At 41.6% G+C, this 23,977-nt stretch overlaps 1 protein-coding gene and 1 long non-coding RNA gene across 5 annotated transcripts in view; one reads left to right on the forward strand and one right to left on the reverse strand.

Annotated features, from left to right (window-relative positions):
- FZD6 (frizzled class receptor 6) overlaps positions 1-1,809 on the forward strand; it is a 35,832-nt gene extending 34,023 nt beyond the window's left edge. For 3 of the 4 annotated variants that reach the window (XM_082434291.1, XM_082434290.1, XM_082434293.1), the window contains one exon: positions 490-1,809. In XM_082434291.1, the coding sequence (XP_082290417.1) occupies positions 490-658 (169 nt within the window). In that variant the 3' untranslated portion in view covers positions 659-1,809. The remainder of the gene's footprint in view (positions 1-489) is intronic. The other variant, XM_082434292.1, reaches the window with a different exon arrangement.
- A 369-nt stretch (positions 1,810-2,178) lies between these two features.
- LOC309647241 overlaps positions 2,179-23,977 on the reverse strand; it is a 36,240-nt gene continuing 14,441 nt past the window's right edge. The window contains exon 2 of the long non-coding RNA XR_014255883.1: positions 2,179-15,179. This is a non-coding gene — a long non-coding RNA (uncharacterized lncRNA). The remainder of the gene's footprint in view (positions 15,180-23,977) is intronic.

Raw genomic sequence — 23,977 nt, forward strand, 5'->3', positions numbered from 1 at the left:
TACCTCATCTCCTCCCAAATAGGCCAAATGTACCTCCAACAGCTTTTGCATACTGGATTATGTATGAATAGATACATGCCTTTATCTTCCACTAGATTTGTAAACTCCTCGAAGGCAGAGCTGAGGTCGGACTCATCTTTGTGCTCCCAACCTCTTACACAGTGTCCAATCCATGGTAGGAAATCAATAAAAAATTTGCTAAACCGAAGGTAGGAATCAAGCTGTCTTATTCCCCACGAGACACCATGCTCAGCCCATACATGGGTGGTGCTTGATGAAGTTTCTGAAGTTAGCAAAAATTGTATTTGAAAATAAATTATTTGTACTTTGAGGAGTTAAGAGTATACATAAAGAGTTAATTATTTCTGATAAAAGTGGATACTGGTTGGGAGTAAAACTCATGGAAAGAGAAACAGCAATTATGAGGACAACTGGCATCACATTTGTGCTTTGGTGTGTATGTACATCAGCTTTTGTTCTTGTACCTAGGGTCACTCCAAAGAGTGATGTCACTGAAACTGGCCCGGTGCAGAGCCACAGCTTGCATGTTCCCAGGTCTTCAGAGCCAAGCAGCCTCAAAGGCTCCACATCACTGCTTGTTCACTCAGCGTCAGGAGTTGGAAAACAGCAGGGCACTGGTGGTCACTCAGATACTTGAAAACCAGATCATCGCGTTACTAAGAAGTGAATTCCTGTTACACTGGAGGTGACAGTACACTCTCTTATAAGAATCACTGTTATATTCTTCTTCTGCACTTAAAGCTACATTGCCTCCTGTTACACTGGAAACAATAGATTCTGAGAATATGATTCATTTCACACAGAGGTTAATTGACAACAGTATACCCCCAAAACGGAAATGTGCAGGTTAATGATATTTTTTAAGTTGTGTGGGAGGAGGGAGTATTAGAGGAACCTTCCTTTTCTATTTATGAAGATTCTACTCTTGTTAAAAGTATTTTAAGTTGTACTATGCTCTTTCACTTTTATGGTATAAAATCAAGATTTTTCTTTGCTGAAGTATTTAAAACTTACCTTTGTATCTTTTTTTTATATATTTGAAAACAAGTTTATATGTTTTGAGCTTTTTTTAGAAATCCTGGAAAGTCTTTTCAAATATTTTTATTATGTTATTCCAATACCTTATTTTAGCACTGCTTTGGTAGCTTTTACACTGAATTTCTAAGAAAATTGAAAAATAGTGTTCTTTTATAATATAAAAAAATAGTTGATAACACCAAAAGATGTTATAATGGGAATTCAACTAAAAAAATCCATTTACTCTACCTTATCATCTTCAATGTGTGAATTTTATAAAGTCTAGTTGGTTTAGGAATTTCACAGATCTATTATGCAGCTGAAATAAGGTGCTTACTGAGTGTCCACTGTTGATAATATTATGCTGCTGGCTGGTCCTTCTGATTTTTTAAAATAAAATGTCTTGAAGGATTAGTAGATGAAATGTTACTCCTTTATAAATTAAGCCAAGTGCAATTGATTTCCTTTTTTTAATATATCATGACCACCCAAGATTATGTTTGTATGACCATTTACAGTTGCTTATACTTTTGTTTTAACTTTTGTTTTTTAACATTTAGAATACTACAGACCCTTTGCATTTGTGCAGTATCTTTCTCAGACATCATGTAGAATTCATCTCTACAGCTAAATAGGATTTTGCTGAACATTCAGAAATGTGCTAGCAGTGTTAGTGCCAAACAAATGGAAAAAAAAAGTAGTCCTGATAAACAGAATAAAATGTATTTCATATAACATACTTTGAAATATTAAAGACTTTTCTTAATTTTGTTTCCAATGACTATTATTCCTTGAACAAGGTTTTCTTATACTTTTTTTTCTCTATTTAACATTCTGTTAAAGCTTAAAAAGAAAATTATCATGTACTGTATGAAAAAGGTTGTAAATATTAACTTTTCCACATTTTTTAACTTTGTATACAAAAACTTTGTGTGACCTTTTCAGTAATAAAATTTTCTCTGTATATGAGATTGTAGAGTATTCTGTGGTTATGCACAGTGGTTCTGGCCCAGGAAGTGGTATAATTTTTCAGATCAGTGGCTCCATGACTAATAAGCCAGTAGCTTCTTTTTAACTAGAGAAGGAGAAGACAGTCAGGACTTGTGTTATTTTCTCTTTGTCACAGTTTCTTCCCAAAATATAATTATAGAGCTATATTTGTCATAACTTTTTTTTTTTTTTTACTATTTTTTATTTTATTTATTTATTTTTTTGGCTGTCTTGGGTCTTCGTTTCTGTGCGAGGGCTTTCTCTAGTTGTGGCAAGTGGGGGCCACTCTTCATCACGGTGCACGGGCCTCTCACTATCGCGGCCTCTCTTGTTGCGGAGCACAGGCTCCAGACGCGCAAGCTCAGTAGTTGTGGCTCACGGGCCTAGTTGCTCCGCGGCATGTGGGATCTTCCCAGACCAGGGCTCGAAACCGCGTCCCCTGCATTGGCAGGCAGATTCTCAACCACTGCGCCACCAGGGAAGCCCCCTGTCATAACTTTTTTAAGCCAGTTTTAGACCTGGGATATGGGGTAAAGCAAAGGGAACCCAGGACCCTGCTTTCACTCCTGACAGTGGGAAATAAAACAAGATCATCCTGAAAACATTAGAAAAACCTAATAAGATCATGTGAAATTGCCAGGTTAAGATCTGAGAGAAGAGAAATTCATACTGCCAAGCCCAACATTTGGTGCTTCTTTTTTGCCTAGGGAGCATTTGATGATTTGGAAAAGCTGGCTGAGACATTAACAGTGCTATTAACAGCCTCAAAGTCTGGAGGACAAGGAGAAGGGAGTCAGAATTTTGACCTCAAAGGGATACATCTAGGAGTAAGATGAACTATATGGAAAGCAGCCCTGCTTTGTTATCTGGGTGGACTAAAAAAATCTCTAACCCTGGAATTAGAATACTGTAGTTCTGGATGACTAGTACCCTCAGGCACCAGGCAGAAACAAATGAAAATCTTCTCTGGAGGAAGAAAATGTCATTTTACATACACTGTGAATACTTTTTCAAATGTAATGTCCATCATATAATCAAACATAGTCAGGTATGCAAAAAGACAATACATGAACAAGAATTGGCACAAGCATCAGACAAGAGAAAAAGATCCAGAGATACTCCTAAATTACCAGGCATGGGTTCATTAAACTCATATAACTTAAAAAGATAGCAAAGAAAACAATAATGAGATACTGCTACACACCTATTAGAATGGTTAAAATCCAAGAAATTGACAACATCAATTTCTGCTGAGGTTACAGAGCAACAGGAATGCTCCTTCGTTGCTGATGGAAATGCGAAATGGTATAGTCACTTTAAAAACAGTTGGGCGTTTTCTCACACAGCTAAATAAGGTCTTACCATATGATCCAGCAGTCACACTCCTAGGTGTTTATCCAACTGATTTATAAAGATATGCCACCCTTGAGGTGCAGTATAAGACCCTCCACTCCTTCAGTCTGTACAGCACATAGTGACTTCCTCCCAAAGAATACAGTATGGGAACAGGGTGGGGGAAGAGTATTTGTTACAGTCGAGAAACTTGACAAACACTACCTCCACCAGGTGAAGGTCAATATCAACAGTAGTAAGTCACGTTGAGAGTATGTACCCTTCACACTGTGTGCTGAAAATGGCACTTGACCTCTGTGACCTTCCTCCCCAAAATCTATAACTTCACTCTAGTCATGACTTGTCCAGTCGCATAAATCTAGGCAGATGGACATTTTACAAAATACTCCTCAAAACCAGTACTCCTCAAAACTATCAAGATCATCAAAGTCTGAGAAACAGTGACAGCCAAGAAAAGCCTAAGGAGACATGATGTAAATGTAACGTGGTATCCTAGAAAAGAAAAAGTACATTAGATAAAAACTAACAAAATCTGAGTAAAGCATGGGCTTTAGTTTCGTCATTCAATTCAGTGGAATATTCTTGAATAATGTATGTGATAAGTTCCTCCCTTCGCTTGCTCTTTGTCTCTGGAATTCCTTTTCATCAGCTGGATGGATGCTCCAGTTTTCTTATTTTTCCTCTCCTTTTGTTCATCGCTGAATTTTTGTTCTCTTTCTGAGAAAATATCTCAAACTTTTCTAAATTTCTATTGAAATTTTATTTTGGCTACCATTTTTTAACTTCACAGAGCATTTTATCTCCTCTTTTTAAGTAGTGTCTTCCTGTTTTTATGACTCTTTTATATATATTGAAAGATATATAATTTACTTTTTAAAGGTCATAGAAAATATATTAATGTTTAATTTTTATTTTGTAACAAATGACTGTATTAAAGTCCCTTAGTCCCTAATAATTTTGTAGTTGATTTTTCCTGGACTTTCTAGGTGGGTGATCTTTTCATATCAAATAATGATAATTTCATTTCTCACCTGTTGGAGCCAGTAATCATTAATAGTGGTAGCTGCAGGCATTCTTGTTTATTTTAATGAAAATGCCTGTAGTACTCCATCATTAAGAATGATGTTGGCAAAAAAAAAAAAAAAAAGAATGATGTTGGCATTTGATATAAGGTAGATATTTTTAACAAGTTAATAAAGAATCCTGTTCCATTTGACAATTTTTTTAAATTAGCAGTAGGTGTTGAATTTTATCAAATGCGTTTTTGTTATCAGTATTAGTCAAGGGGGCTAACTGCTCTAGCAAACCTCAAAATTTTAGTAGCTTAAGAAACTGTTACCACTCACACGACAGATGCAGATGTCCTTGAGGTAGCCTTCCAAGTGATTATTCAAGGACCCATCTCTTCCTTCTTGTGACGCTGCCACCCTTTCGGGCTTCAGATTCTTCTGCAGGATTGTCTGCACCCAGCCAGCAGGTGGAGGCAGAGAGACAAAGAGTAACCGACTGCACACACACAAAAATATGGGTGGAGCGGGAGCTGGCTCACATCATTTTCAGCTAACGTTCCATTTGACAGAACTCAGGCACGGATCCATACCCAAGTGCAAGGGAGGTTGAGAAATGTGGTCTAGGTGTGTGCCTGGGAGGGCGAAGAAACAGGCTTAATGAGCAACTGGATAGCAATGTTTCAATCTACAAATGTGACGTAGTCAGTACTTTTCCTAGTATGTATAATGTCATCCTTTCATGCTTTGAATAACTGTAATTGATCATGGTTTATCATTTAATATGCTGCTGGATTTGATTTGTTAGTGACTTGTTTAGGATAAAAATTTTCATCTATAGCCACCTATATTCCAAATGATGTCTCAACCATGGGCATAATTTTTATAATCAGTAAGCTTGAATTTTTTTAAGTATTCATTTTTAATAACAAACTTCAAAACCATCATCTAATTCAAAAGAAAAGGGCAGTTTCTCTTTTTCGTGGGACGAGAGTCTTTGATGCAAAAAGAGCCTGCTATTTCAGAGCTGGTGACATTAATTTTTATAAGAATTTACATAGCATTTTTTAACCAAGAACGTTTTAACCTAAATTACATAATATGTTTACATTTACAATGACAAGGTTGGCATGAGCAATGTGCAGCTGAACTCAACAGCAGTAAAGATGTGATAAAGCAGCATTTCACTGCTTTTTATGACAGTCAGCCACAAATCCTCAACAGAACTTTATGGAATGCCATCTTTCAAAAAAACTCAGTACCTCGTTGGGATCCATCACTGCTGGGCTATTCGTGGTACTGAAGGAACCTGGCCCTAGACTCTCCTTGAAAAACTGGCCCGAAAACAGCTTGTAACTGCCACCCATCATCAAAGTCACAGTTTTAGTGTTTCCTTACTTCTCAGAACTATACCACTGGTGAGAGTTTCCAGTTACTACTGCTGGAAAGTTTTAACACTGCCAAGGCAGTTAAACACTGGTACTCTCAGGAAATGGAAGATATAATATTTTAATAACCACAGGAGCCCTGCTGTTACTTTGCTGCATGGAAAGCATAATCTTTAATACCTCACTGCTCACACCGCAGGTCAAAGACTTAAAATTCCAGATGTTAAAGGTTTTAACAGTGGCCACTGGGGTTTATCATGCGCAGAAGAATCACACTTTCATTAACTCACAATAGCAGTGAATCAACAAAGAGAAAAGAGAAGAAAAGGCTAATCTAAAAGTATCAAAAGACATTGGGACCCAGAGCTAAACAGTAATGAAAGTGACATAGTAAAATTTGTTGTGAACACAACTAGAGGAGTGGAAACCAAAGGAAGCAGTATGAAAGAAGGGTGATAAAAGAAAAAGAAGGCGGAACTGGAAGTTGTAAACACTAGTTAGAAATGAAAACAAATGAAAAAATGATTGCTAGTTGAACACATTTTAGCAGGCAAATTGGAGGTTTTTATTTTCCATCCCAAGAAGAAAAAAAGAGAAAACTAGGAAAATGTTCTAAGTAGGTTTTCTAATTCTCCACCACAAAAGGAGGGGGTGAGAGGGGGTTAAGCTACTTAAGTTTTCATAGAAACATCTTAGAGAAATTTTTTCCAATAAACTATCTTCCAAATGCATGCCATAGTTCATTTTCATTTACAGTGGTCCTATTTTAAATAATTCCTACTTATTTGGTTTCACTTATACTGGGGTTTTTTAAAATTAATTAATTAATTAATTATATTTATTTTTGGCTGCATTGGGTCTTTGTTGCTGTGCACGGGCTTTCTCTAGTTGCGGCGAGTGGGGCTACTCTTCGTTGCGGTGCGCGTGCTTCTCATTGTGGTGGCTTCTCTTGTTGTGGAACATGGGCTCTAGGCACACAGGCTTCAGTAGTTGTGGCACGCGGGCTCTGTAGTTGTGGCTTGTGGGCTCTAGAGCTCAGGCTCAGTAGTTGTGGCATACAGGCTTAGTTGCTCTGCAACATGTGGGATCCTCCTGGATCAGGGATTGAACCCGTGTCCCCTGCGTTGGCAGGTGGATTCTTAACCACTGCGCCACCAGGGAAGTCCCTATACTGGGTTTTAACATACCTAAGTGCAAAGCGTTTATTAAACCCTACGTTTAATACCTATGTTTATAAATACACTATTGCATACTATTACATTTAGGATATGTTGAGAAAAGAGGTATGAAATCAACAGAGATTAAGAAAAACTGTTTCCTAAACTCAAAAGGAAATAAAATATCTTAATATCTTCTCCATTTTATCTTCCAGAGTGCGAACCAAAGCAAAACTGTCTAGTTGTGAGTTTATTTCCTTGGGGGCCTATTCTAGGAGCTAATTAGTTTCACGGTCAGGAAATATATGAATCTGAATATATAGACTCCAGATTTTATCTGGGAAAAGTCACCAGCAAAGTACAAGCTCCCTAGCGGTTTCAGTCCTTCTGAATGGCCAATCCAGTGTCTCCATGAAAACTTTCACAAAACAGGAACCTCCAGAGCCTGTAAACCAAGCTGACCACTGGCAAAACCCCTTGCTGGCATTTTCAGCCTCTTAGCTGCCAACCCTGTTAGTTCAGAGTCCAAGTGAAGAAGAATAACACACTGTGTTTCTAGAGCTGACCTTGTTGGCAGGCTGTGTGCAAATAAAAAGTACAGTAGAACACAACAGGAGGACTGTGTTTCCTCAACTGACAGTCATCACTGCCTCTTTGTCACTGTTCTGAGACTCCAGGTAGGGCCTTCCAGGCTGGCCCTGCAGACACTGGGAGATCCAAAGATTTTCTTTATGAAAGCAAAGACCAAGACAGGGGCGTGCAGCACATCCAAAACCGGGGTGTTACCGACCAGGGTTCTCAGAGTCCTTAATCAATAGAAATTGCTAAGAGGCCAGACGAGGAATTCAGGCAAGGCTTTTCTGGGACTCACGCTGCCGTATGAGCGAGGGAAGACAGGTAACAGGTGCCCTTGCTTGCTCCCCGAGGCGGGGTGAGCTGGTCCCTTAAATGGGGTGAGGGTAGGAGTGGATTGATGGGTCAGGCCAGAGGGACGGCTTAGGTGGTCTGCCTGCCCCCGGGTGGTGCAGGGATCATGGGCAGCCCCTGCTTTTGCTCCTGGCACCTCAGAAGTAGCAGTTGGGTTTTGGTCTTTTTGTACCTTACTGTTCATAATTTGCCCCAACTGTGCAGGCATGCAATTATTTTCAGTCCCTTGTAGCAGGGATCCCCAACCCCCGGGCCATGGACCGGTACCGGTCCGCAGCCTGTTAGGAACCAGGCCTCACAGCAGAAGGTGAGCGATGGGCGAGTGAGTGAAGCTTCATCTGCCGCTCCCCATTGCTCGCATTACCTCCTGAACCTCCCCCCCCCACCCCCATGGAAAAATTGTCTTCCACAAAACTAGTCCCTGGTGCCAAAATTGTTGGGGCCCCCTGCCTTCTAGTTTCTTTGTATTCCGTGGCTCAAAGAGACATTTCTCCAAGTGCAAGCACTTCAGCAAAGGGTCCCAGGTCTTAGCCTGTCTCAGGGGCAGGGTGCCTTGGGGACTTTGGAGGCAGGGCAGAGTCTGGCTACACTTGACACCCTGAAGAGACCAAAGACAGTATAAGATCCTGTCCCTTCCATTCAGCAAGCATAGAGTGTGACGGAAGGGGCTGACTTCACACATGCAAGAGGTAAGAACATCTAAAGAATTAGCAGTTACAAGGCATGAAATCTAAAGGCACTGACATGGAAGCCTTCCAAAATATTGCTCAGCACAGAAAAGCAAGTGGCAAAACAATACTTACAGGATAACAGCACGTATGTGAACAACCCCCATGCCACAGAATAATGCTGTATGCTTTCTCTAGTTACATAAGCAGGGACTCTGGAAAATGTGGTAACGTGGGTTATCTCTGTGGAGGGGACCAGCATCGTAGGTGATGATCAAAGCAGACTTTAGCCTGATCTGTAATGTTTAAATTTTTATAAGGAAGATCTTTTAATATATCACATGGTATAATTAAGAATTAATTTTTTAATAGAAGATCTACTAAGCACACGTCTAGCTAATGGTGACACAGTGGGTCCACCCACATCTGGCTGCAAGGGTCCTTGCGTCACTGATGTGCACAGCTACAGGCCAGGGAGGGGCGGCAGCCCACACCAGTGAGATCTGGAAAGGCCATCAGCTCATCCAGTTCAAACTCCCTTTGCTTCCTCCCTCCTGTGCTTCTCTCTGTCCCTGAAACAACCTTTAGTTGGCAATCAGCATACGGGCTTTGAGAATGTCCCTTCCCCAAACTCTACTCCCATCCCCACAAATAAAGCTTAGGCCTGCTGACTTGATCCAGCACTGAGAGACAGAGGACCAGAGGACCAGCCCCACAGAGTGTGATACGGGGGGACACGAGGAAAGGAGAGGCTGCAGTAGGCTGAATTCAGCTGAACAACCACAATGGCAAATCCTTTCTATCCACCACCCCTCCACCCTCCCACCCCCCTACACACAGACCACCACCACCTCAAGCGCTCCAGCAGTGGGTAATTCAACATACAATTTGTTTCTGTGTTCATGAATTTCAGGTTAAGAAGCTGGTCAAAAGTGAATGCGAGAGTCTGGGATCTGAAAGTCAGGGAGAGTCTAAGGCGTTTGTGGCTTTCTGAAGAAGGCAGACCCCTGCTTTTCTCTAGCGACTCCGCCCGTGTATTCACCCACCCCTTAGAGCCCTGCAGTTGGCCCAGGCTCCTGAGTCCTGGGCTGAGGGATTGGGGCCCACGGAGCTGAGAAAGAAGTTGGCTGTTTATGGCTGGCTGTGTCCTAGCAGCCTGGCTAGGTCCTCTTGGGACCACCTAGTTTTGATCAACCGTTCCCAGCTGGCTCAGTAGTTCCAAATTCAGGCTGGACTGTGCAGGGAATAATTTTCTTGTCTGTACCTTCCTGCCGCCTCAACTGCTAAGGGATTAGGTCTTGATTTTAGCAATTGACATGGTCTTTTCCCTCCAGACCAGGTGAGTCAACTTCTCCTCTTAACATGTTTGCCAGGAGCAAAAATAACCTTCTTAACCACCTGACACTTAAACCAAAGATTCACTAAATGTGCCAATAGGAGTACTATATGCATCAGCCAAAGACAAGGCCCAGCTGTGGGCCATGAGAGCCTCCCGCTGCTGGGTCTGCCATTCCGCTCCAGAAACAAGCCAAGAAGAAAAGGTAAGTTATGTTTTGGCAAGATTACGCACACACTGTAAACCTGAACTCAGGGACTCCCAGTAGCTATTTTGTGTGTATGTTTTGGTTCAGTTTTATGGTTTCTGCAAAACTAGAGGCTGGTGTCCAAGTTGGATTGTGTTCCTCCCAAGAGGCAGGTGCTACAGTCCCTCCTTGGCATTTCCAGGCGGTGGAGGTGAGGTCCCAAAGGCAGCCATTTTCCGGACCCCAGGCTGCAGGCAAACTCCTCCTGGAATGGGACTCCAGATACGCCAAGGAGTTAACATCGTGTGTCTCACACAAAGAACAGGGGTCCATGACAGCAATACAACTTTGTTTTTTCTAATATTTTGCTAAGACACTTATTCCATATCACTCTGGATTTGGAAACAGGATCATTTCCTGGTTGTAAAAGCCTATTCACGAAGGAGAGCAAGGAGTGCTCTTGGCATTCCAATGTAAAATGGATAAATATTAAATGTGGGGGGGTGTTTGGGGGGTGATGGGAGTGGGTGTAAGCTTGGGAACCTCTAAGAAAACCCCACATCAGGCCTCCATCATGCACACTCAGGCAAATGAGTCTGTGCTGGAAGCTCCAGTTTTCCCTTGGGTGACCTGTTCTGAGGTGCAAACTTTGGAGGTTCAGGAGGCAAGGAGCACAAGCGAGCCCACGTGGCTCTCACAATAAGCCACATCCTCCAGTAGGTGTTTAATGTTAACAAAAGTAGGAATTTTATCTTCATCTGTCTGACTTCTGTATCAATCTCTCAGTTGCTTTCAGACGGAGGTATCATTTATTAGAGACCTCCAAAGACAAAAATTTAGCCTGCAGTCTTGAAAATTAAGGAGGTAAAACTAAACGGGGAACCACTCAGACAAGCCGTAGAGATTTTGGTAAATCAAATGGAAGAAGACAGGTTTTGCTTTCTTGAAACCCTGTGTTGCTAATCAGGGTTGGCTAGGTCAAAGTAAAGACTGAAACAATTCACATACTTCAACAAATGATGCTGGAACAGCTGGATATCCACAAGCCAAAAAAAAAAAAAAAAAAAAAAAAGAGCCTAGACATAGAACTTACACCCTTCACAAAAATGAAAATGGATCATAGACCTAAATGTAAAACACAAAAATGTTCTTGAAGATAACATAGGAGAAAACCTAGATGACCCTGGGTTTGGAGATGACTTAGATATAACACTAAAGGCATGATCCGTGAAAGAAATAACTGATAAGCTGGATTTCATTAAAATTAAAAATTTCTGCCCCATGAAAGACAGTCAAGAGAATTAGAAGACAAGCCACAGACTAGGAGAAAATATTTGCAAAAGATACATCTGATAAAAGACTGTTATCCAAAATATACAAAGAACCCTTAAAACTCAAAAGAACAAACAACCCAATTTACAAAATGGGCAAAAGACCTTAATAGACACGTCACCAAAGAAGATACACAGATGGGAAATAATCCATCGGATTCCATCAAGAGCAAAGGGGTCTAGGGATGTGAGCGACTGAACGTGTCCTGCCTCCCCACCTACCCCATGCAGCCAGATAAGTTGTAAAAAGGAAAGGAGCTGGGCGGGGGGTGGAACGCCAGAGACCTGAACTGGTTCCTAATTTTCAGACTGGAAACTTTGAAGGTTTCAGAGAAGCAAATCTCCAAAAGGGCACTGCTTAGGCAGAAAAGAGTTCTAAGTGGCTAAGTGAGGGAACTAGGCAGGGAGAGAGCAGAAGTAGCTACCTCCCCCCACGTTCCCCTCGGCTTTCATGCCTCGTGGAAGGGATCTAGAAATGTCCAAGTGCTCCCAGTAAGAACAACAAATAATATTAACTCTCCTGGATGCTAGCAATATAATGAGGAACAAGAGACAAGCCCCTGCTTTCATGGGGCTCATATCCCAGGGGGTGTCAGACTATAAGCAAGTAACTGAATAAACCATCAAGGTAAATTCAGACAGGGATAAGCTTTATACTAGAATATTATTCAATGATATTAATTGATGCATCATTTATAACAGAAACTTAAGTGTCTACAAATATACAACTGGTTATATAATTCATTCCATTGAATGGAATACTGTGAAAATATTATAAAGAACAAGGAGGGGGCTTCCCTGGTGGCGCAGTGGTTAAGAATCCACCTGCCAATGCAGGGGACACGGGTTCGAGCCCTGGTCCGGGAAGATCCCACATGCCGCAGAGCAACTAAGCCCGTGCACCTCAACTACTGAGCCTGCGCTCTGGAGCCTGCGAGCCACAACTACTGAGCCCACGAGCCACAACTACTGAGCCCACGTGCCACAACTACTGAAGCCTGCACGCCTAGAGCCCCTGCTCCGCAACAAGCGAAGCCACTGCAATGAGAAGCCCACGCACCGCAATGAACAGTAGCCCCCGCTCGCGGCAACTAGAGAAAGCCCGGGCGAAGCAATGAAGACCCAACACAGTTTGTTAAAAACAAACAAACAAACAAAAACTATGTTCAGTAATATCCCTTTAAAAAAAAAAGAACAAGGAGGAACTCTAAATATTCATAGGGAAAGAAGTCCAGGAAGTATCACTGGTGAAAAAAAAAAGCAGGTTATAGAAAATCTGTTCCAACGTGGGTGTATTTTCCACACCACCAAGCAGTTAATTCAATTCTGACACCGGCTGTTTGGAGACGGAAACAGGTTAAGGCTTCAGTCCCGGAATTCCCCGGCAGACCGGTGGTTAGGACTCCGAGCTTCCACTGCCGGGGGCCCGGGTTCGATCCCTGGTCAGGGAACTAAGATATCCCACAAGCTGCATGGTGTGGTGTGGCCAAAAAGAAAGAAAGAAAATTATTGCTCACCAGATAAATATTCCTTTTTTTTTTTTCAATTTTGTAAAAGACACAATATGCTTGTTTCTACATGCATGAAAATTTCCTACATGATGTAAATTTTCATTCATTCCATGTTTAATATTAATGTATAAAGTACATAGTTGATTTTACTTCCTACTGTAACTTGGTTTGGAACTTGACTTTGATGAGTGATCTGTATCTCCGGATAGAGATCTTAGAAATAGTTGACATGTTTTAGTCCTATACTGAATTCTAAGTTAAATATTTCAAGATGGCTTTGATCAGCCAAGCTGGACGGCTGGTATGCAGACATGAGCAAATCACTAAGAAAAACAGTTAAAACCCTGACTTTGGATATTCAGCTTGGAGACCGGCATATCTGTTGAATGTATTAACAGTGACTCATGACCACATGAGTTAAATATACTAAGGAATTAAATGTTTAGCTCATAGTTCTGGATGTGCTGAGGTCTAGGATTACTGTCACACCAACAGAAAATTGGAATTGAAATAGATATACTGGACTTGACTCCTAACTTCAAGGCCAAGAGTTTGCTAATAATGTACCCTGCTGAGTTGAGACAGGAGGGGAACCTCCCTGTCTCCCTCTGCCTTCTGTTTTCCAGGACTCTGTCAGGCAGGAGGGGAAAAATTCCATTGCAGCAACCCATGGTATAACTTGGATTCTTGCTCCTGATGCAAAGTCCAAAAATCCCAGAACAAAAGGAGTCCTGGTGACAAGTTATAAGGAGAGGGAAATCTGTACTTTCTCACCTTCTTAGGGAATCCCCAGGAGTTCCCTGGGACTTGCATCTGGTCCCCCTCCACCGGTGGAAGCAGCTCACTGGCACACTGTCGTCTGCTCTCAGCACATTCCTGGCCGCGGGGGTCATCCCTCTGCAGTGGGAACACCCCAGAGCTCCAGCCCCTGGGACCACATCCTGCTCTCTGGAAAGGAGCTGATGCACTCACTCATCCTAAACTGTAAATGATGATCGGGTATAATCTCTGATAAATGGATAAACAAACCATGGAATTTTGCTCAGTGATAAGAAGAAACAAACTACTGATTTTGTAATAATAGATGGATCTCAAAAATATTATGCTGAGCAAAGGCAGCCAGAGCCATGAGTACACAAAGGGTACATAGTCTGAAGGGGGTGAGTATGAGGCTAGGCCTGCTGAGGGGTCAAGGGTTGTACCACAGGCATTTCTAGCATCTCCCCGTAGAATGTGCGGGGATGTGTCCTCTACTAAGGCTTCATCCAAAGTTCCGAGGAAAAGGGAACAGTCATCTTTAGCATCCTGTTATACATACCTGTGTCCTCAACCAGAAGCTGTTGGTTACCAACTCAACATTCATTCCCCCATCTGTTTTCATTACCAACTACCCCAATTTACTCACGTAGCAATTCTATTCTACGTGGAGAGTCTTCTTGATTTGCTGAAGTCTATGGTGGTTATCACCTTTCCCTAGTTAAGGATTATTTTAGGGTTGAGTATGTGACCCCCTTCTGGCCAATGAGATGTAAAAGGGCTGGGGGCTGCTGGGAAAGATTCTCTTCCTCCTAAAAAGGAGACATCATGAGAGATGGTCCTTTTCTTCTCTCGACATTGTTGCATGCAGCAGGGACACTTGGACTGGCTCTCTCCCCAGGGTGGGTGATGACGTGAGGACAAAGCCAAAACCCTAAGAGTAGCAGAACAGAAAAATGGAAAAAATCCGAATCCTTGATGATGTGTTCAGTCACATGGAACAGCCTTCCCTCTGAACTTCATGTTAATAGAGAAAAGAAATTTCCTTATTCTTTATGCCACACAATTTTCTGTTACCTGCTGCTGAAAGCATCTTAACTGATATAAGAATCAGCTCCTTGGGGGTGATACATAGCCCCCCAACACAAAGTGTCTATCACACAAATGATGCTCAATAAATGTTTATTGAAATATTATAAGAATGTATATATCAGACCTCTGATGATCTCAACTAGAGTTACATCATTCCACCCAACACGACTGAATTTGAGCTTGTTTATGCTGCAAAATGAGTTGCAAAGTAAAAGGACATGGTAGGGTTTATGCGGAGTGAGCACATCCAGGGATCACTGATGGTCAGGAGTCAGCAGGGAAGGCAGCAGTAACCAGCTGGCTGAGGAAATGTGGTTTATGCCTTCAGGGACTTCAGCCTTCAGTATGAAATCCTTGAAAATTCTGCTATAAACATGGGGGAATGATGGCAGAGCAGAATAATAACTGGTAAGCTGAAAGCTTTTCCCAATCTGAGGTCTGGTGAGAAAAAATGAAACAGATACAGAGCCTTTAGATGACAGGTTTAAAGCTTTTGGCTATGCCCTGAGTTCCTGTACTCCTTTGTACATACTTAGAGAAATGCCACTTCATACAGATCTGCTTTGCACATTCAAAGTGATTTTTGCAAAGGGGGAAATGGCAATTCTAGGAAGACTTTGTTCAAAAAATGATCCAGAGCCATAAATTCATGGGGACCTTATTCAACACGATACTATTCTACACAATCATACCCAATTTAAAAACAAAACAAAACAACAGACTTTTTTTTAGAGCAGTTTTAAGTTCACGGCAAAGTTGAACAGAAGGTATAGAGGTTTCCCATATACCGCCTGCCCAACGCATGCATAGGCTTTCCCATGATCACCATCACTCACCAGATTGGTACATCTGTTACAACCAAAGAACCTACATGGTCACACCATTGTCGCCCAAAATCCACACTTTATATTAGGGTTCACTCTTGGTGTTGTATATTCTATGGGTTTTGACAAATAAATAATGTCATGTGTCCATCATTATAGTATCATACAGAATAATTTCACTGCCCACCATATCCTCTGTGCCCTGCCTATTCATCCTTCCCTCCTCCTCTGACCCTGCCACTCCTGGAAACCACTGATCTTTTTACTTTTTCCATAGTTTTGCCTTTTCTAGAATGTCATTTACTTGGAATCACGTACTGAAGAGCATCTTGGCTGCTTCTAAGGTTTGGAAATTATGAATAAAGCTACTATAAATATCTATGTGCAGGTTTTTGTGTGGACATAAGTTTTCAACTCATTTAAACTCATGTAAACACAAAAGAGCATAATTGCTGGCTCATATGGTAAGAATATGTTTAGTTTTGTAAGAAACAACTACATTGTCTTCCAAAGTGACTGTAATATTTTGCATTCCCATCAGCAATGAATGAGAGTTCCTGTTGCTCCACATCCTCATCAACATTCAGTGTTGTCAGTGTTCTGGATTTTGACCATTCTAATAGGTATGTAGTGGTACCTTACTGTTGTTTTAATTTGCAATTCTCTGATGACATATGATGTGAACATCTCTTCATACACTCATTTGTTATCTATAAATCTTCTTTGGTGAGGTATCTGCTCAGGTCTTTTGCCCATTTTTTAATAGGGGTATTTGTTTTCTCATTGTTAAGCCAAATTTTTAACTTTATTTTGGTGACAGATTTCAAAAGAGATTGATCCTCATCCCATCTGTTTTGGCTACTCTGGAATCATAGGAAGGCAAGGCTAGAATTTCAGTTCAATATAATGCACATTATTTAACATCTATTATGTGTCCCTGCACATTGCTTAAGTATTGTCAAAGATACAAAGACATGTCAGATACAATCCCTGCCATTTTGGCAATCTTTGGGGGAACCAAAAATATGGCTATAAAAAAATTAGACAACACCGAAGGACATAAAAGGTTAATTGCCAGATGTGTGTTATCCCCTCTAAGTACTTACCATGAAACTTTTTGATCTAATTAAAACTCAAAGTTTCTATCTACGTACATTTAAAAGATATTTTATGAAAGGTGATGATCAATTAGGCAGGTGTTTCACTGAGAACTATTAATTTAGAAACTTATAAACTACATAGACATATCATTTTTACTGATGCACTGAACTACAGCAAGCAGAGTAGAAGAAGGAATGGAGCAATCATCTTATACCTCTTTCAAATAGATAAATTGGTGGAAAACTCTGTAAATGGAGAAAACATCACAAGGACTCATACTTTCTTCTCTGGTGTGGAAATAACGACCACATCAGTGGAAAAAAAGACTAGTGTGGAAACAACCAACCAGTGAGCTAAAGTACAATAGTGATTATTATAATAGAGGCATGATAGCAATCATTAATAGTAATTTGGAAACCAACGCCTAATAACTGAGTTTCTACCAATGGACCAATCCTTCAGGAACGTGGAGACTGTAATGAGCCTAGGAAAGAAAATGAGCATCAGGAGAGAGCCTAAGTTTCATCTGAGGCATTATCAAGAGACAGTAAACTGCCCATGGAAGAATGACTGACCAGAAAACCTTCGCTTGTCAGTGACATTTCCCAGACTTACACAGGTTCTTTGGAAAGTGGGGCCCCCCAGATGATCACCCCAGAAGGAAAAGGCACATTCCTTTGAGATTAGAATTACTGTGGAGGGGGGAAGCAAACATTCCAGACAAGACACTGAGTAAGCAGAAAAATGTGTGCAAGCTTCTTGGACTTTGCATAAACCACTCATAAAAATGGATCTTCTCAGGAACATTCCATTGCAACCACACTGAGATGGTGCTATTCCCCTAAAATTAGAGCTCGTTCTCTGATTAGCCTTTGTATACTAGGAAAAGTACCAGTACAAGAAGAGAGCAGGTATCATGGGTTAATATCTATGAATGGAACTTGGTGATACATCCTTTGAACTTAAGGGTTTACTTCCTCTGGTGCTTTGCCCTAAGCCTGTCACCCAGGAATCTCCCATCTCCAAAAGATATCCAGAACTGAAATGACTGATGGTTGGTTGGATAAATAAACCAAGGACTTTCCTGAGGTTGACAGGAAGGGGGAAATGGCAAGATTATCACTATGAGGGTTTCATTTTATCTTATCTTGTGGCAGATACACTCAGGTGCCTACCCAATAGTCAACCGGCTATGCCTGCCACTCGCCCTTCTTCCTTGCTAATAGAACCCAAATATTGTTCATTGTCCTCCGAGAAGCCATGTTCTTCAGGGGAGGCACAGTCTCTTTTTAGCCCCACAGAGCTAATGTCTCTTGCCAAAGAGATTTGTTTTAGGCAACAAGCATGTGAGACAATCCTGGCCAGTGAGACTGGAAGGAAATCTACGGGGAGGAGTCAGGAAAGGATGCTCTTTCCCTTGAAAGGGAACACACAACAGGGTCATTTCATGTTTCTGCCTCTGGAAGAATGCTAATCTATATTTAGTTATTCAATTAATAAATCTGTATTGCCCAGCATGTGTCCTGAAATCCAAAGTCTATCTGTCCTTGAACTGGAAAGGAATGGCTTTTAAAATGTAGGTGAGTTTCAAAACCACAGTCTAATAAAGTCCTATACTTTAAAAATAGAGTGGAAAGGTAAAGGAAATAGCAGACCAGAAGAAGTAAGGGCTGGGTCTCTAGCTAGACAGTTCTGAAAGCCTAGTTTGGTGGAGAGGTTGGGGGGCAGGGGGATGCTTTGTCCACATGCCTATTTCCGGAATGTAGTCTTGGTCTTCCAGAATCAACTGAAATTGCCCTATGCGAACCATCCCCAAATAGGAGGGCTCACAGAGGTACCACTGCACGTACTTTTTTTTTTTTTTCCACATTATGAGGCTTGTGGGATCTTAGTTCCTGACCAGCGATTGAACCCAGGCCCTCACCAGTGAAAGCTGGGAGTCCCATCCACTGGACCACCAGGGAATTCCCCCACTGCACGTTCTGACAGCACCTCTGCTCCTGCCTACCTACAGCCAGGGCACGGGGATGTCTGTTGCAACGCAAGCAACATCCTCAATTATCACTTCCACTTTTTGCACTTCCTGGAATGTAGCCGTGACTCTCAGAGAAGTTTACACCACCCTATTAGTACAATAGACCAAGGCTCTTCTCTCCCTTTTGTGACAGCCCTTCAGATTTTTGCATCTTGTCTCCTCTTAAGCCACCACGCTCTGATTTTTTCAACTGTTCCTTCTTTGAGATGCTTTCTAAACCCCCTTACACTCATGCTTACTCTACTTAGAAACATTCCTGTGCTGTATTTGCCAATGTTCCTCTTAAACATGTTGCCTAGAAGAGAATACAGTACTCCAGCAAGTTCTTCACCATGCGAGACAGTGTATGTCTGTCAATGGATTTGTTTCTTATAGTGGTTATAATGCCACTAAGATTACCTTTGCTTATAGTAGCCACATCATCCTGGCCTTGATAATTGTGAAATATGGAGCCATATAATTATAATCAGAGCAGAAATTCAGGACTTTGTCTACGTGCATGAATATGGGCTGGGGAGGCAAGGGGACTGGGAGATAGCCCAAGAATCTAACATTCCAAACACAACCTTGACATGTCATCAGACACTTAATAAAGGATAACCAAGAAGCAGAAGCTCCTGGAGACATATCTAGCAGATGCTGAGAATGTGACCTGGCTCTCAGAAGAATTCTACCTAAATGAAAGTGATAGAAAGGACTAGGACACAAGTACAAATTTCCTGTGATGCTCAAGGGAGCGATCACTTAAAAATTAAGGTCCATGCCAAAGACTCCAGTTACCTAATGAAGAGATTTCGCAATGAAACCCTGAGGAGGTCAAGCTCCAGGGTATTTCTTATCACCCCTGGTATGGGAGTCACACACAACTAGTGGCAGCATCTAATCGGTGAATTTAAGATCCAAAAGAAATTTGTATATGGATGGGGTTAGTAGACTTTTATATCTGTTTAATAAATAAGTGAGACTTTTTATTCTCTCTCAGTATTCAGTGTCAGATGACTTTCCTCTGTATAACAATTCTTTGGTTTTCACTTAGCAAGTGGCTAATTCCACCCTGCTCCCCTCACCCGCAGATCTATCCTCCCTGATCTTTTTCTCAGAAACTGCTGCAAAGCTGATCTTTCCCATCTGGCTTTAGTGCAGACAGCTTGAGCTATCTCTTCCAGCTTTGGGTCATCTATAAATTTCAAACATGCTTTCCATAGAATCCATAAATAAATGGGGGGGGCAGTGTCCATAAAAATAGGAATCATTAATCTAACCAAGAGTTAGAAGGAAAAGCGGTAAGAGGATGTTTCTGATAACACTGATAATTCTGTAATTCTGATAATTCTGATAATACTGCCAAAGTATTATTAATGTTGCCAAAGGGTTATTTTCAAATCATGGTAAGGAACATGGGAAGGGAGTTTGCCTAGACTTAAATTCTACACAGTGGGTAGCAAGTCCTATGACCACTAACTTTTATGCCATAATTGACAATGAATTATTCCATTAACTTTTTAAAAAATTAATTAATTAATTAATTAATTAATTAATTTCTTTTTGGCTGCGTTGGGTCTGTTGCTGCGCACCGGCTTTCTCTAGTTGCGGCGAGCGGGGGCTACTCTGTGTTGTGGTGTGCGGGCTTCTCATTGCGGTGGCTTCTCTTGTTGCGGAGCACGGGCTCTAGAGCGCAGGCTCAGTAGTTGTGGCGCACGGGATTAGTTGTTCCGCGGCATGTGGGATCTTCCCGGACCAGCGTTTAAACCCGTGTCCCTTGCACTGGCAGGTGGATTCTTAACCATTGCACCACCACGGAAGTCCCCTATTCCATTAACTTTTGTTTTTTCTTTGGACCATTTACCCATTTCGTGTTTCGTATCCAAACCTCTTGATCTCTTTCTCTCACCTATCATCAGTCAATTCCCATTTTGTCACTGTTTAGCATCCGCTATTGGACAGATTTGGGAGATGTAAAACTGCATTCAGCTTGCTTTGTCATTTAATAAAAACTCTGATAGGTGAGGGAGGAGATTAATATTACTGGCTTATTTCAATTTCCATTGCAATGGTCTGACTTTATATCAACAAAGCAATCATATCAGGAGAGCTGGAGAAAAAAAATAACCAGAAACCACGTTTTAGCTGATGGAGTTGGATATCTGTGGAGGGGGACAGGAGACCTGGATGTATTTTGTAAACCTAAATGTTTTAAGATGTAATTCCAAATATCCTGCTTACTTTGGCTTTCTTTTATCGTAAAACAGACAGTGCTTTGTGCCTGGAAAGAGACACAGGCTGCAAAGACTCATCTGAACTGCCCAGAAACGTCTTTAATCTTCACCATTTTCAAACACAGATCTCCTTGGTGAAGAATTTTCTAAGGAATTCTTACAATGCAGAGTCTGTTCAGAGGATGCTGATTTCAAAACCTCTGTACACAGGGCATAATGAAGAGGGAAAGAAAGTGCACAGCTTCGGGTAACTTAAGAAAAAGGAAGATTTGACAGGAAATGCAAGACTACCCAAGTAGAAAGCATGTAGCACGCTATGACTCAGAATAAACGAAATGTAACTCGAAGTGTAACTCTTCTGGTCTAACACAGACCAGGGCTTGCCCTCAAGCACTGCAAAGGATGCCAGCTTCCAGATGTATACATATGCACAAGTAAAACAGGGTGCATGTAGAATGTACTTGCCACGATCCTGGGCAAGGGACTCTTACTCATCTTTCATCAATGATTTCGGTTCTATAATTTTCCATCAAATTTTATTCTTTTAGAACTATAAAAATTCCAATCACTCATGAGCTGGTAAGGGAAATGTATATTTAATGTCTATCAGTGCAGGATGTGGGTACTAATTTGAACAGTCTGGTAATCTAGGGATTTAGGAATGCAGATGAAGCCACTACATTGTTGGATTTTATTGCTGACTGTGTGTGCACATGTGAACTTGAGCCAGTGGAGGGAGGAATTCAGCCGCCCCGTTTCAGGACTTATCAGTGCTGTTTGCCCTCAGTACCGTTCTTTGTGCTTCTCCTGCCCTGCTCTGTATCCCAGGAGGCTGACCTCTGCAGGCTGTTTCCAGGCTTCTGTCTGTTTCCCAGACTCTTATCATTAATACCACTACTTTTCCTTTCTTCTCCCTCCCTCCCTCCCTCCCTTCCTTTCTCTTCCTCTAGCTGGGTTTGGTCCATCAGAAATTGGAGGGTGGCAAAAGGGGAGAAGCCAGAGTACTGATCATCTTCCCTCTCTGTTAGTGGCTTCACCTCTTCCTTGGCTCCAGCTTCCAATGGACAGGCCCAGTATGATCCCAGCTTTGACTGGTCACCTATGTCTCTCCAGCTTAGGAGTGGTAGCAGCTTATAGCTATGACCAATCTGGGGTTGCTTCACTGTCCCCTGTTGAGCTTCTAGCCTTTGTGGTCAACTTCCTACATTAAATTCCTTCTGTTTTAAATACCCAGAGTGGTTTCTGTCTCCTAATTGGATCCTGAATGATACAATTGTTTTGTAGGTTAAGTGTCATCTATTAAATCAAGGCTTCCTTTAATTTTATACAGAATCCCCTACTTTTATAATAAAAATAATAATAGCTAATGTGTATTGAGCACTTTATTTTTTAATTTAATTTTATTTTTTTAAAGTGAGTGAGTTTTTTTTGTTTGTTTTATTTTATTTATTTATTTATTATTTACGGCTGTGTTGGGTCTTCGTTTCTGTGCGAGGGCTTTCTCTAGTTGCGGTGAGCGGGGGCCACTCTTCATCGCAGTGCACGGACCTCTCATTGTCGCGGCCTCTCTTGTTGCAGAGCACAGGCTCCAGACGCGCAGGCTCAGTAGTTGTGGCTCACGGGCCCAGTTGCTCCGCGGCATGTGGGATCTTCCCAGACCAGGGCTCGAACCCATGTCCCCTGCATTGGCAGGCAGATTCTCAACCACTGTGCCACCAGGGAAGCCCCATATTGAGCACTTTATAAGTATCAGCTAAAAGTACTGAGTAAGTAACTCAGCAGAGGATAGCTACATCTTTAGCCTCCAGCTTCTCTTGACAGCAGCCATGCTATACTCCCTCAGAGGTACCAGCACCAGCTGCCCATGACCTCCTTGGTGGTCCAAATACTATGCACTTGGTGCTCCAGCCAGAAGTCTAAGGGCCAACTATGCACCCTCGAGTTGGGGTTGGGACTTCCTCCAAGCTCTAGCTTCTAGGACCTCCCCCAGAGACTCTTCCCTTTTGGATTCCAGCCCTAGGTGTAGTAGCTGCTTCCTTCAGTAACTGTCTGATTTATCTCAGCATCCTGGCTTTCCAACATCTGGAAATACAATACAATATCCTGTATTAAATCTCCTCTGATTGAAATATCTAGCATGGTTTATGTTACTCTGACTAGACCTTGGCTAATACAAGAGTTCTTCCACCTTAATTCTAGTAAGTGTCCCATTGATTCTAAACAATTGGCACTTTCAGCCCATTTATTTCTATATGTATCTCAACTATACTAAGTTTAAGAGTTCTTATCATTACTATCACTACTTTTTTAGAAAATACGAAAAAATTATCAAATAATTGCACAAGGCCTTTCTCACCTTCTGAGATGGCCCACTCTCTGTCTGTGGAGTGTTGTTTCTCTCTAAATAAACCCACTTCTTACCCATCAAAAAAAAAAAATAATAATAATAATTGCACAAATACTGTTTACAAAGATAGAAATGCTGCTGAAATGAAATTTTGGACTGACAGGCGGTGATTATGTGATACTTTGAAATGTTTATCATCAACTGATGCATCAAAGATACACCTAGCATGCAAAGGGTGATGGAGAGATATGTGAATGCTTAACAATTTAAAAGCTGAGGAACTTGCCTGTGGTCCAGTGGATAGGACTCTGTGCTCCCAATGCAGGGGGCCCATGTTCAATACCTAGTCAGGGTACTAGATCCCGTGTGCGTGCCACAATTAAGAGTCCCCATGCCTCAACTAAGAAGCCCGCATGCCTCAACTAAGAGTCCACATGCTGCAACTAAGAGTCTGCATGCTGCAACTAAGAAGTCCACATGCAGGAACTAAAGATTCTGCATGCTGCAACAAAGACCCCACGTGCCACAACTAACACCTGGCGCAGCCAAATAAATAAATAAATAAATTTTAAAAATAAATAGAAGTTGAGAATCTCCCGTATTTGCTTTCCTACAAAAGAAATACAGAACTCTGTTGGCTGACTCTGACCACTAGTGTGGTTAGGATAGTTTTATTGGCCATCTTGATCTTCTTGCCACCTACCTAAAGGACT

This window comes from Balaenoptera physalus, assembly GCF_965194825.1.
Source record: "Balaenoptera physalus genome assembly, chromosome: 17".
Taxonomy (NCBI): Eukaryota; Metazoa; Chordata; class Mammalia; order Artiodactyla; family Balaenopteridae; genus Balaenoptera; species Balaenoptera physalus.